Source organism: Peromyscus californicus, unplaced genomic scaffold, assembly GCF_007827085.1.
Source record: "Peromyscus californicus insignis strain IS unplaced genomic scaffold, ASM782708v3 Scaffold_12__1_contigs__length_115047231, whole genome shotgun sequence".
Classification (NCBI taxonomy): Eukaryota; Metazoa; Chordata; class Mammalia; order Rodentia; family Cricetidae; genus Peromyscus; species Peromyscus californicus.
Genome location: NW_026294413.1, coordinates 100662542 through 100676548, shown reverse-complemented (window position 1 = coordinate 100676548; position 14007 = coordinate 100662542). Strand labels below are relative to the sequence as shown.

Below are 14007 nucleotides of genomic sequence, written 5' to 3'. Positions count from 1 at the left end.
AGCTTATGTCAGGGCCATTCATCCATCTACTGAAGCCCATCTGCCCATGATTGCTGAGTCCAAGTGTCCAGCAACTGACTACACGACATTTGTTCAAGCTCTGGTCAATTCTACATGGAAAGTTCTTTCCTCGATATCTTTTTTTCCCCTTGTTTTCAGGGGGAAAACTCCCCATGTAGTTCAGGCTGGTGTCAAAATTGCTTATAGCTGAGAATGACTCTGAACCCTTGGTCCTCCTGCCTTCACTGCTCAGTTTCTGGGATTACAGCTGTGCACCACTATTCCTGGTGTATATGGTGTTCAGGATCAAACCCAGGTTTTTCTGCATGTTAAGAAATTACAACAGGGGCTGGAGAGATGGCTCAGCAGTTAAGAGCTCTGACTGCTCTTCCAGAGGACCCCGGTTCAATTCCCAGCACCCACATGGTAGCTAACACCTGTCTGTAATTCTAAGATCTGACCCCTCACACAGACATACATGCAGGCAAAACACCAATGTACATAAAAATAAGAATAAATATTTTTTTAATTACAACAGAACTGTCTCCCTAGCTTCTCATTTTTGTTTCTATAGATGTTTATCCAGTACTACTCAGTGGTGGTCTTTCTACCCATAAAGCAGATGAAAGCACCTGCCCTTGGTTGCTTATTATCTATCAGAGAGACAGACAAAAGCCATAGTAACAAATCAATAAGTAGCATAGTCGTTTACAAAGTTAAATGCCAAGGAAAAACACAAGAGCAGAGGAAGTGAGTGGGAGGAATCGGAGTGCAGGGACTGAACAAATTGAGCTGGTCTAAGAAGGTAGTTTCACAGCACAGCCCAGACAGTGTAAAGCAACACTGGAATTTGGTAAGAAGCCAAGTGGATCCTAGGCAGACTGATAAGCCAATGTTGAGGCCCTAGGAGGGGGGTCTGATGTGTTCTCTAAACAGCCAGGTAATGATTGGCCCAGGTCAGCAAGCTAAATCCAGTGACCCTGAGACTGGTGGGAGGGGCCATCGGTGCAGATCCTGGGATCTTGAGGGCCCTGGAGGACTTGAGTTTAGACTTTTAGTAGCTGGGTTTTGTTCAGAGAAATAACATGTTTTGATTTAAATTTTGAAAGTGGGCCTGGGGATGTGCTTAAGTCCTGATTTTAAGCCCCAGCACAGTTGAATAAAACTGGATATGGTGGCCCCTGCCAGAAACTCCCACACATGGGAAGGTAAAAACAGGATCAGAAGTTCAAGGTCCTGCTCCACTACATAGCTAGTTCTCGCCTGTGTGAGATGCATGAGACACATGAGATCCAGTCTAAGAGGGCATGGAGCAGCGTCCCCTTGCAGATTTCTTACAGTTCCTTCTTACCATTTCCTTTCAGAAACTCTCAAAACTTTTCTCTAGCTCTGAAGCCCAGGTGACTGACCTCTCCATTTCCCCAGTGTAGGGAGGCCTGGCTTTGCCCTCAGGGCTCATTCTATCAGTGAACCTCATGGGGCTTGATTTCCAGGGTTGGTGTTGATGGAACACATTTTAGGAATTTTTGAAATACATTTGATTTCAGTTATGAGTTATATAAGACTATCTTGCCCGTCATAAAACAACCAACCCCTACTCTGTAAAAAGAAACCAAGTAGTTGGGCTAAACAATTACGTGTGTAATCTTCTGTATAGTCCACTTCCCAGAGATTCAAACACATTTTAAAAATGAACCACACTGTGGACAATATCCCATGCTTTTGCCTTTTCACTTTATCTGCCCTAGATGTTTCCCCTCCTCTAGACCATTGATGTCATCGTTCTTTGTGACAGGAATAATGTTCCCCAGCTGAGTAACATCCAGGTGGTTTCCAGAAACTTGCACAACAGACTTGCTCTGCAAGGAACTGTGTCAGCGTGCAACAAGAAACACACCACTTGGGCCACTGAAAAGTAAAAACAAAACGCAACCTGTCTGAAGATGCTCCTGCGCTCTTATCGCAGGGTCCAAGCCTGGATTGTGGTAGAGAGCAGCCGGCAGGGGGTGCGGTGCGCCAGGCCGGACCTAAGCGGCAGGACAGGTGGATGCGGGCACAGGTGGTGCCCAGTGTGCCAGAACTGACCCTTAGTGTTCCAGAAACCTGACCCAGGGACTGGGTCAGGTGGGTGGATTTGGTGTCAATTGGCCTCCTGCCCCACTGACCTAGGATTGCCAGGAAGCACCCCTCCCCCACAGAGCGAGCCTCCGTAGCACTAGCTGGAGTCATTCCCCCTAGTCTTTTACCCTTAGGGTCATCACCACTTTCACAGGACCGGAACCCTGGACCTTCGACAGCTGGCCCATTCCGCTGCTCTTACCAGTGTGCTCTCTGCCCTCTATCCCCTATGGTAGGAATCTGGGGTCACAGAGAGGCTGGATGCTGTTATGTCCTTGCTGCCTTTGGTTCTCCAGTGCCCTGCTTTGCTTTGATGGCTGTGATCAAACGCTGACCAAAACCAACTTGAGGGAGGAGAAGGTTTATTTCATTTTACAGCTTACACTCTATCACCAAGGGAAGCCAAGGCAGGGACTGAAGCAGCGATCTGTCAGGAAGGCTGTTACGGTGATTTGCTTCCTCCGCCTTTCTTCAGGCCCATCTGCCGAGGAATGGCGCAGTAGGCTGGGCCCTCCCTCCCACAGCAATCAGCACACGAGAAAATGCACCTACATACATGCCCACAGCCTCGTCTGATGGAGGCAGTTCCCCAGTTGAGCGTTCCTATTTCCAGGTGACTCCAGCTCGAGTCGAGTTGACAAAAACTAACCAGCACACATGATGAGAAGGACAAACAATAGCCACATCAGAGGCAGGGCTACGCTGGGGAAGATGGCTTCCAGGCACCCAGGGGAGCGAGGGCTCCAGTGGGGTCAGTCGGTAGAAGCTGTAGTGAGGAAGGAAGTGTAGGAAGGAGCCTGGTCAAGGCCACCGTTTGTCCCAGTAGGAGTTCCTGTATGGAGGCTTTCAGCTCTGAGTCACACTGGGACAAAGGGACTGGTGTGAGAGGAGGCTGCCTTTTTGACCCTGTGGGCTTAGCTGGTGAGAATCTGCTTTGTCCTACTTACTTCGTTTTGATCTTGCAGAGGGAGACTGATTTCACACTCCCTAGTCCCTTCTATCACTCTTGGTTGCCAGATCTACCTTCAATCCTCAGGAAAGGGGTGACAGAAATGCCACCAACCCAACCGGTTTACAGTGCCAAATCCTACTTGTCTGCCTGTTTTCCCCCAGATAGGGTTGCAGCTTTAAACTACCAACAGGATGTCAACTTTGAGCTCTGGCCAGATAGCTCTAGGTGTGTACTACCTTCCCCGCCTCTTCCTGTGAGTAGCTCTGCAGGCAACTTTAGAGGGGAGCCTCTGGTCTCAGCAACAGCAACTGCTACCCACCCTCTGAGCCAAACAGAGGTGGCTCCCTCAAAGCAGAAGCCAGGGCACTTCTATTAAGGCACAAAGGCAGTTTTGCTTTGTGGTAATAAGGACATGACAACAAAGATATCAACAACCACAACCACCAAACGGCCTGTCTCTAAGCACATGCAGAAAGCTTAAGAGTTTGCTCTAGAGAAAGCAGAAATTATGTCAGCTTTATGGCCTTGAACTTTGGGATAATAACCCCTACTATGCCTCTACTGATTCCATTTTGTTCTCTTCCTTGAATCCAAAACAGATAGGAGGGAAGTTTTTTTATTGTTTTGTTTTTGTTTTTTCCTCCACAAGGCGCTTTAAAAAGTAATACCTCAGTCTTCCAGATACCCTGGCATGAGGAAGGCTGTCCATGGTGAAGCAGATGCAGTGTGGAGTTAGGGATCCCAGAAGCTTCTGAATGCTTCATATGTCTCTGTTTGACATTGGCTCAAAGGGCATGGAATTAGTAGACAAAGCTACTTCTTCCCCACCCCCTCTTACCTGCAGGAGAGGGATCAGTTCTCAGCTGGCCAGGCCAGTGTCACTGATACAGCTGGTGTCATCATTACCTTCCACTGACAGATCACTCGACACCTACCGACCTAGGCAGGGTTGGGTCTGAGCAGAGGTATGGACGCTTATTGTCCCAGAACCCTAGATGAAGCCATGATGCAAGGCACTGCAGAAATACAATGATCACTAAGCAACCTAGGGCTAGATTGCTTCCTGCCTCTGATTCCTCTCACAGCTCCTTGGTTGTTGCTGCTTGGCTCCACATTTCTGTCCTGGCAGATAGGAGTTCATCGCTGGCTGGGAGCTGAGACAGAACAAAGATGCTATACAAGGAAAGGACACCTGGAGTGACCCCAAAGTGAGGACCCAGGGCAGAAGATTGGCTCCAGGCATTGGCCTGGACTGCGGATCTGCCTAGCCTTGCAGTCCTGACTGGCTGCACTCTGGTGTGTCCCCTACAACATCATGCTGCAGCAGATCCTGCACGACATGTACATCGACCCTGAGCTTCTGGCTGAGCTCAGTGATGTGCAAAAGCACATCCTCTTCTACAAGATGAGAGAGGAGCAGCTTCGGCGCTGGAGGGAGCGGGAGGCATGGGACACCCTGGCCCAGGCAGAAGGCCTCAGACCTGCGAAGGTCAAGCGAGGTATGTGGCTTTTTGTCACCAATCCTCCAGGAGGTGAAAAAGTTAGTCAAGGTTGAGTCCTCCTTTTTTAAGGCCATTACTGTTATAAAAGGCTGGGGATTTGAGCTGGGGGCTCTGGTCCCACTAGCATGGGATTCTATCTTCCAACCAGGATTATAGATAAAGAATGTGGCCAGGACTATGCAGGAGCCAGATGGGCTAGGGAAATGGGGACTGGCTTTGTCTTGTTGTATAAGGTTCACATTCTGAGAAGACACCACTGAAAGTGTGCTCAGATAGTTGGCAATTGCATGGTAGATAATAGAGTACAGTCTATCTTTTTTTTTCTGATTCTGGGAATTGAATCTAAGGCCTTGTGCATGCTAGGTAGGCACTCTACCACCAAGGTATATGCTCAGGCCAGGTGTGTATTCTTCCCTCTCACTACAGTTCTAGTCAGAGTACATTGAAGATATGTAGGTCCTTCCTCCCTGCCATGTAGACTCTGGTTCTCAGCTCAGGCCTGTACTCTTCATCATGCCTCTCCGTGCATGTCTTCATGTGAGAGGATGCTGTGGTTTGTGTTTGTGTTCATGATTTCCAAATGGCAATAACAACTTCAGGCAAGAAGCAAGAGCCCAACCTGTTTTTCAGGTGATTTATATTCAAAGTCATTTATCAGTCAAAGCAATGGACTGATGCTAAATGACCTGCTTGTGACCTCTAGCTAGCATCAGACAGGCTGTTGCACCTTGCACAGGATTCGGCATCCTGCTGTAGAGAGTAGCTTTTGTGTAAATCGCATTCACTTTATGGTCAGTTTGAATGAATTAATAGTAAATTCAGAGTCACCAAAATTTGTTGGGATTGCATGCATTAAGGACAGGAATCAATAAAGCATTTTTCCTTGGTGCCCCTTGATCAAGGATGAGTGCAGATTTCCATGTGCTACTTCAATCTCACTGTCTTCCATCATCTTCTGTCTGTTGTATGAGTCTGATTATGTGCCTTCTTGAAGGCTGTCTTGTGACTCTGTCTGTCCCTAACAAAGGGTTTACTCTCTCTTTTATTGAACAGTACAGAAAGCATCACTTGGGGGAAGGAATGAGGGGTACTTCACAATAATCTTGAATAAAGTTTTATGAGAGATTAAGCCACTGACCCCAACTGACCCAGATAACAAAGAGTACTACACACATCATTGTTTAATCAAGCAATATTTGTATGTTGCATTCAACATATATGGTGGATATTCATTTTATAAGATTGTTTTCAACCTATATTTACTGTTTTCGGCAAGTGATTATTATAACACATATACCAAAGCATGGAAATTGCCTTGCATGACACTTGACTCCTGGCACTTGAGTCAACAGTATTCCTTAGGCTGATACTTGAGTCAACTGTGTGCCCTATGATCCTTTTATTCAAAGTCTCAAAGGCTAAAAATTGGTACAGTCCACTAAGGCCACATAGATTAAGATTATAGCTATGCATTAGTTTGGGTAGAAAAAGTTGATTACATGGGAAATCAAGGCAATTAATGTTGGTTGTTGCATTGTCTTCTTAAAGGCAGATTAAACAAACAGGCTGAGTACACAGTAGGGTAGCAATCTTAAGTCTTAATAATACCTCCAAGTGTATTATTAACTCTGGCTATGAGGTCCAGCAAAAGTTCCAGTCTTTTAGAATGTAAGGGCTATTTTTATCATAATACATTGCCACAATTCTATACTTTGCAACACAAATACACTTGCTTTCTTTTCTGCTCCCGTGACCCTTACTTGGCCTCCATCTATTCATCAAGTGAAGTGTAGCTTTGATCTGTTCAAAGTGTTCAATTCAGGCCAAGTCCTGTTCCAGGGCTGGGCAGATAGGCCTGTTGGTGACCTAGCTTCTGCCTTCTAATCCATCCTCACTGTTGGTCTGCCCCAGTGCATGCCATTGGCTTGGTGGTACCACCTAATCATATCCACGCTCACCCTGGTTTGTACCTATGTTTTTCTGACTGTTGACAGTGTCCGCTTGTTTTATCTCTCAGCACCTTCCCTGCTCCAGGAGTCTTGGGGGATGCCTCTGGTGTAGGGAGGACTTGCTCCTCTGTAACTTCCTGGCACTAGGACCAACCCCAGCTGCAGCATGTGTCGCCCTGACATTGTTATTCATCATTCACTTGTCTAGCTCTTCCAGTAGATTCCGAACTGCTGAAACTTGGACCTGTACTTCACTGTGTTTTCCTCCCTCGGGGCCTAGCATAGAACTGGGACAATGAATACCTGTTTTGAACAAGAAATAGCAGGAACACCCCCCACCCTTCTCCACCCTCCCTGCAGGATGGTTGTAACAGAGCTCTGACATGACTGTTGGGGACTGGTGCTAAGTCTGGGCTCCATGCTCTGGCTTTCCCATCACCAGATAGAGAAGTCTACAAGCTGAAGCTTTCCAGCCCCACTCAGCCTGATTCCTAAGGCCTCGCATCTGTCTGGTAGCTCCTTTGGGAAAAAAGACAGATGCCTAAAAATTTAACTGCAAAAATATTTATGTGGAGATTTATCACATACTGACACCTACATTTTCATATATAAATTATACATTAAACTCATTTGGGTTTCTGGTGCAGAAGATTCTTTTCTGGGTAATGAAATTTGTGATTGATAAAGACTAGAAAATAGGGGGAACTTGCTGAGGAATGTGTACCTCCTAGGTCAAAATCCCATTCAGATTGTAGCCTGTGCTTCAGTGCTGCCCCTGGTAACTGCTTGAGCCTGACTCCAGAGAAGTCTAGACGAGGGACTGGCGGTGCCCCGGGAACCAAAAAACTTTATTGGTGAAGTGTTGAGAGTGCAGAGTGCCTGATTCCTGTCCTGGGATCATGATGAGGGGTCTTGAAGAACCTACAACCTATGTGTCACAGAACAGAAGCAGGACAGCCAAGGGCACCCAGCTGCTGGGAAGTGGAGTCAAATATACATCCCATGACTTTGACCATGACTGAGCTTTTCCTATGCAACGCCTTCTGATCTTGGAATCCAATTAAATGAATAATCTGTCACTTGTTCTCTTGCCTAGCCACTCACCCATACATTCACTTATCCTGAGGGCTAACATTGATGGACTGTGTTGCTTTAGCCTTCGATCCTTTGAATAGGAAGATCATAGGGTACACAGTTGACATAAGTGTGAGGAGCCAGGTGTCATGCAAGGCATCTGTGTGGTAGCTCAAGGTAGGAACATCCTTCCATTTTCCTCCCCTGCATATTTGCCTGTTGCTGGATTCTAATGGCTCCCTCTGGGGAGGGGGTGAGAAGGTGCAGTGTCAACAGCACAGACACCAGGAGTCAGTTGAAGGCAAACAATAAACTCCTTTATTTAATAACGGGGAAGGCCTTATATACCCTCTTCCTAGCACCCAGTCTGTGTCACAATCTGGTGGCATTTTGTGGTCATCCCTCATTGGCTGGGCTTGATCAGGAACTCTGGCAGCACTTGTTGCTAGGCCCTCAGGCAGACTCCAGGTTGGCTCATAAGGAAGTACATTATAAGTATGCCTTGGCAACTGGTCTGAGCCAATTTTCTTGACCCTATGGGTCTGTCCTACTACACTTGCCTTCCCTTCTCCTAGTTGCTGTACCCCTGTCAAGCTGTATGCTGGCCTCTTGGCATCTCTCTACAACCCTGCTCAGGCATGCTCATCCTGAAATGTCATCATGTTCCTTTTGGCCCTTATCCCCACCCTATTTGTTGTTTGACCCTCTTCCTTTACTGGGAAAAATTTCCAGCTTATAGTAGGCCTGGGTTCACCACCTGAAAGCTCAGGTCACACTCTGATGGCATGTACAGTCAGGTTAGGGCAAAATGTCCTAGCCTCTAGCTAGTTATGTCTGAAGAGGCTATTGAGTAAACCCAGGGATCATGGATCATTCTAGTCACAAACCTTGGTGACTGTTTCAACTCTGGGGCATATATTTGGCACCACAGAAACAACCTAGAATGACAGCTTAGATATCTATTATAAGTGGGGAAAGACAGGATCAAGAATGGGCATACATCTCATTATGAGACACTTCTGTTTTCACTCTTTCCTTTGAAGCAATCTCCTGATCCAGTTGCAGCAGATGGAGACATCCAGATTGAAAATCTGCTCATCTACTGTCATATGGACTGTTTATATTTCTGACCATTTGTTGTTCAATGGAAAGTTGTGTTGTCATCTTGAGACTCTGGGATAGTATGCCATAACTATGCTCCCACAAGATTTCATGCAGTCACTCCAACATTCTAGGATTTGTGCAGGCTTCCTTTCCTTTTCATTCCTTTTGATGACACCAAAACTTACACTTCAAGTTGGGACTTGCTCATGTGCACTTTCTTGGGGCTAGAGTTAAATTCTTAAAGTATTCAAGGGCAAGGAGTAGCAGTATCTCAGTTCCTCTACTCTTGAGTTGTGTTGATGCTATTTTTTAGGGGGGAAGGTTAGAGACAGGGTTCTCTGTGTCACAGCCCAAGCTGTCCTGTAACTCACTTTGTAGACCACAGAGATCCACCTGCCTCTGCCTCCCAAGGGCTGGGATTAAAGGCCAGTGACACCATGCCTGGCTGTTGATGCTATTTAAAAAATGTGTATAGCCTGGTAGATGGAACCAGGTCACTTGGATTTTATCACCTGGTGGCATAACCTTGGAAATTCACCTTAAAATGGGAGTTTCAAAGTTTTTCTAACAGTAATGGGGGGGGATTCAAAAAGTGTCTTCACTTAGAAACCTTCAGCCACCATGCAGGCACATAACATAAGAGGCAGATCACATTCATCTTCCTCTTTTCCTGGTGTGGTGGTATGGGAGTAGCCTAGACATGGTGCCCCTACCTGGTCAGAGCAATGAAACAAAGCTGGTGATCTCTGAAAGGCAGGATGAAGCTGGGTGTGTGTCTGTGTATTTGGCTGATAGTCTGTGGCATCAAGGGAAAATCTCGTAGCCAGTCCTATCTGCTGTACCCACCTGTTTTGTGTGATCTAGTGAGCCTTCCACGAGTTGATGTTCCATCAGGCCTTCAGTTTGATGTAGATTCACTTTGTGGCTTGTATTCTATCCTGAAACTAAAGACAGGATGGTGGGACAGCAGCCAGTGAGTGAACTTCTCAGTGATACAGTCTCAACATCACTTCCCTCCTGCAGCTTAGTCCTTCCTCTGTACTGGGAAATGGAGTTACTAAACCTGTCTTCCCCCATAAGTGATTGTGAGTAGTTCATGGGCCACCATGCAGTTCTTGGTGCCTACCCTGTGTACATGGTACCAGCTGATGGCCTCTGGTTCTTCTCATCTGCCTTATTCCTGTTCCTGTTTTGTTTTCCTCAAATCTACTGAGGCAGCCCCATCTGTCAAAAATCACCAGGGTTCACAACTCCCTATCTCCATGCCAGCCTTAACATTACCAGGTGAGTTGTGAGAGGGACTAGATCAGAGCCTGTTGTGAAGGAGTATGGAGTCATCTGTAGGGACTGTTGTCATAGCTCTTGGTATCTGACAGGTGGGAATGACCCCAAGGATGAAGGTATACTTTTTGAAGTTATGGAGAAAGAATAACTTTATGTGGAACCCTTAAATACCAGCTCTAGACATTCTGAATCTACAGGGAGTGTCAGCTGAGAACTTCTGATAGGGGGATCATGGAGGGGTCCTCAGCAAGTGAGCATAGGAAGATAAAAAGCAAAGGAGACCAGGGAGGCAGGCAAAGCAAGAGCATTTCATTCTTTGGGAAGAATTCTCCTAGATGAAGACCTGCCTGACCCATGTAAACCCTTTATAGCCTCACCCTCTTAGTGACCTGGAAGCTGCACCTGTATGTATCTTGTGAATTAAGTCATGACACATTGTTGATTGTAAGACACACTCTGATTGCAGAAATGTTCAAAGGTGTGTCTTTGAATTGATGAAGTGGGGCATGAGGTCTATTTTAGTTGGACAGATGAAATCTCAGGCAGGTTTAGCAGCATGTACAGGGAAACTAGGAGATGAAGTAGGATCTGAGCATCAACCTGTCTGCTAGGATTAAAGTTTCCATTCTTCCTGCCTCAACACACAGCATTTTCTTACGTTATTTATTTATTTATTTAGCGTTTTTGAGATGTTAGTTATTTTTATTTTATGTATATGAGTGTTTGCCTGAATGTATGTCTCTGCAGTACCATGTTGGTGAAGTACCCTTGGAGCTCAGAAGAGGTATCAGATCCTTTGAGATTGGAGTCACAGCTGGTTGTGAGCTGCTTTGTGGGAACTGAACCCAGGTGCAGCCAGTGCTCTTAATTGATGAAGTGTCTCTCCAGCCCCTAAAAAGGCTTATTTAGGACAATCAAAAACCACCGTACAAAAAAAGCAAAAGTGTAACAAAATTATTAGAGGAATAAGAGAAAATGCAAAATAGAGACATTTAAAATATAGAACAAGGAAAATGAAAAACAATCATTAGATAAAAAGTCTTCTTAATAAATATTTTTGAAAAGGAGAAAGGCCATCAAGATGGTTCCATGGGTAAAAGTTCCTGTGCAAGCCTGATGACCCGAATTTAACCCCAAGGATCCACATTAAAAAGCCAGGAGCAGTGGCTTGCATGTGTAGTCTGTTACTCTGACCTCCAGATGGGAAGCCAAGAAGTTCATGGCCAGCTGGCCTGGAGTATGCAACATGGCAGAAACAGGAGAGACCATGCCTCAAAACACAGTAAGAGAGAATCAACTCCTGGAAGTTGTCCTTTCTCCTCCACACTCATGCTATAGTACACACACACACCTGCTCTCACACACAAATCATGCATATATAGAAGTATATGCTCACACATTAATAAATTTTTAGAGAAAAAAATAGGAGATAAATGAGAGTAACAGACAACTATTAATATTCAGCAAATATAAACAAGTTTTTCAAATCAATTAGGAAAAGAAAATTAAGAGAAAAATTGAGAAAACGTCTGAACAAGCAGTTTACAAGAGGGCTACTTTTTCATTTTTTTACATTCCAGCCATAGTTTCCCCTTCCTCCTATCTTCCCAGTCCCTCCTCCTCACCCCTTGTTGTCGGTTCAGTCTCCGTGAGCCGCTGTGAGCCCAGGTTAGTTGTTTCTGTGGGTTTTCTTATGGTGTCCTTGACCCCTGGGCTCCTACAATCCTCTCTCCCCCTCTTCTGCAGGATTCCCTGAGTTCTGCCTAATGTTTGGCTGTGGGTCTGCATCTGTTTGTATAAGTTGCTGGATGAAGCCTCTCTGATGACAATTGAATTAGGCACCAATCTATGAGTATAGCAGAATATCATTAGGAATCCTTACATTGACATTATTTTTTTTTCCTCAAGTTGTGTTTGGTTCTATCCTAGGTCTCTGGGTCAGTGTCAGGGGTGGGCTCACTCTCCTGGCATGGGTTTTAGGCTAGACCAGTCATTGGTTGGCCACTCCCTCAATCTCTAGGCCACCCTTAACTCAGCACATCCCATAGACAGGACAGACTGTAGGTTATGTGGCAGGGTTGGTGTCCCAGTCCCTCCACTTAAAGTCTTGCCTGGCTCATAAGAGATGTCCAATTCAGATTACATATCTGTTACTGCTAGGAGTGTTAGCTGAGGTCATTTTTGTAGATTCCTGGGAGATTCCCTTGCACCAGGTTTTTACCTGGCCCTGCAACTGTACTCCTTTACAGTAATCTCTTTCAGTACTTCCCTCCTCCATCCCTACACCTGCTGGCTCTGTTCCCACCCCCATCCACCCACAGTCCCCCTCATGAAAATTTAAATAACAATGAAGATGTAAAGAGGCACTCAAGCTCACTGATTTTGATGGTTAATCTTGATGTCAATTTGACAGGATTTATACTCATTTAAGAGACAAACCTCTGGGTATTTCTCTGAGGCTGACCTTACAGGTTTTTTTGAGGTGGGAATACCACTCTCAATGTGGAGAGCACCAGTCAGTGGCCTGGAATCCCAGACTAAAGGAAAAAGAAAGCATGAGTCTGGAGAGATGGCTCAGAGGTAAAGAGTATATTGCAGAGCGCTTGAGTTGGGTTCCCTGCATGGAGGCAGGTGCCTTTCCTCACAGGCACAGAGCCCCAGTGGAGGATGCTGGGCTGAATTGCCCAGATTTAATTTCTCTTTCATTGTGTCGGAGACTCTTGTGCCTGTCACCTCCTGCTTCACTCTCCAGCCTGGAGGTCAGCAGGGACAGTCTCTGAGAAAGGCAACTAGCTGGTTATATCACCTTGTAATCGGATCGCAGGTCTCAGCTCCGCTGAAGTAACAGCTTGCAGATGGCTTCATTGCTTCTCGGTCACCCAGAGTTGTGAATACTATTGCTTTCTAGTTTTTTTCTCACCTAAGAATTAGCAATGCTTCTTAGGGTTTTCCAAATGGAAATAGAGACATTAGACATTGAGGTCGAAATTCTTTGGGTTTGTTTTCATACTAGTCTTCCCCAAGTCACTTCAAAATTACCTTAAGTCTCAGGGATCATTTATCTTTATCTTGTTTAATGGGTGTGTGTAGATTTTTTTTTTTTTTACTCTTTTGGCTCTTTGCTCTTTGGGGGGCCCTGCCACCCAGCTCCCAAATAAATCATATAGAGGCTTATTCTTTCTTATGAATGTCCAGCCTTAGCTTGGCTTCTTTCTAGCCACCTTTTCTTAACTTAAATTTTCTTAACTTAAATTTTCTTAACTTAAATTATCCCATTTTGCCTATTCTTTCTTTATTCTATATACCTTTCTCTCTTTCTTTCTTTTCTCTTCCTTCCTTCCTTCCTTCCTTCCTTCCTTCCTTCCTTCCTCCCTTTCTTTCTTTCTTTCTTTCTTTCTTTCTTTCTTTCTTTCTTCCTTTCTTTCTTTCTCCATTGCTGCTTGTGTAGCTGGGTGACTAGCTGTGGCCGGAAATTACTCCAGTCCCACCTGGCCCTGTAGTCCCTCCCGCAGATGCTTATAAAGTAGTCACTCTGAGGCTTATATTAATTACAAACTGTATGGCCTATGACTTCAGCTTCTGGCTAGCTAGCTCTTTCATCTTAAATTAACCCATTCCTATTAATCTGTATGTTGCCATGTGTCCATGGCATTACCAGTCTGCTGGCATCTTGTTGCCCCTTCGGTGGCAGCTTGTGTCTTCCTCTCACTCTCCCTTCTTCTCCCATCTCTTCAGTTAGAATGCCCCGCCTAACCTTATTCTGCCTCACCATTGGCCAACAGCTTTATTTATCAATCATTCAGAGCAACACATATTCACAGCATACAGAAAGTTATCCCATAGCACTTCCCCTTTTCTGTATAGTCAAAAAGGAAGGTTTTAACTTTAACATAGTAAAATTACATATAATAGAACAGTTATCAGGCAAGAATTACAGTTACAATATCTAGTCTATTTGTATTTTGGTAAAATTAAAGAAAATATTCTATCATCTATCCTATATTTGTGAGTCTAAAGTTTCATA

The 14007-nt window shown here is 45.2% G+C and overlaps 1 protein-coding gene across 3 annotated transcripts in view; it reads left to right on the top strand.

Moving 5' to 3' along the window:
• Positions 1-4385: 4385 nt before the first annotated feature.
• Positions 4386-14007, top strand: part of Sh2d4b (SH2 domain containing 4B) — a 90754-nt gene continuing 81132 nt past the window's right edge. For 2 of the 3 annotated variants that reach the window (XM_052734377.1, XM_052734375.1), the window contains exon 1: positions 4386-4583. In XM_052734377.1, the coding sequence (XP_052590337.1) occupies positions 4386-4583 (198 nt within the window). The remainder of the gene's footprint in view (positions 4584-14007) is intronic. The other variant, XM_052734376.1, reaches the window with a different exon arrangement.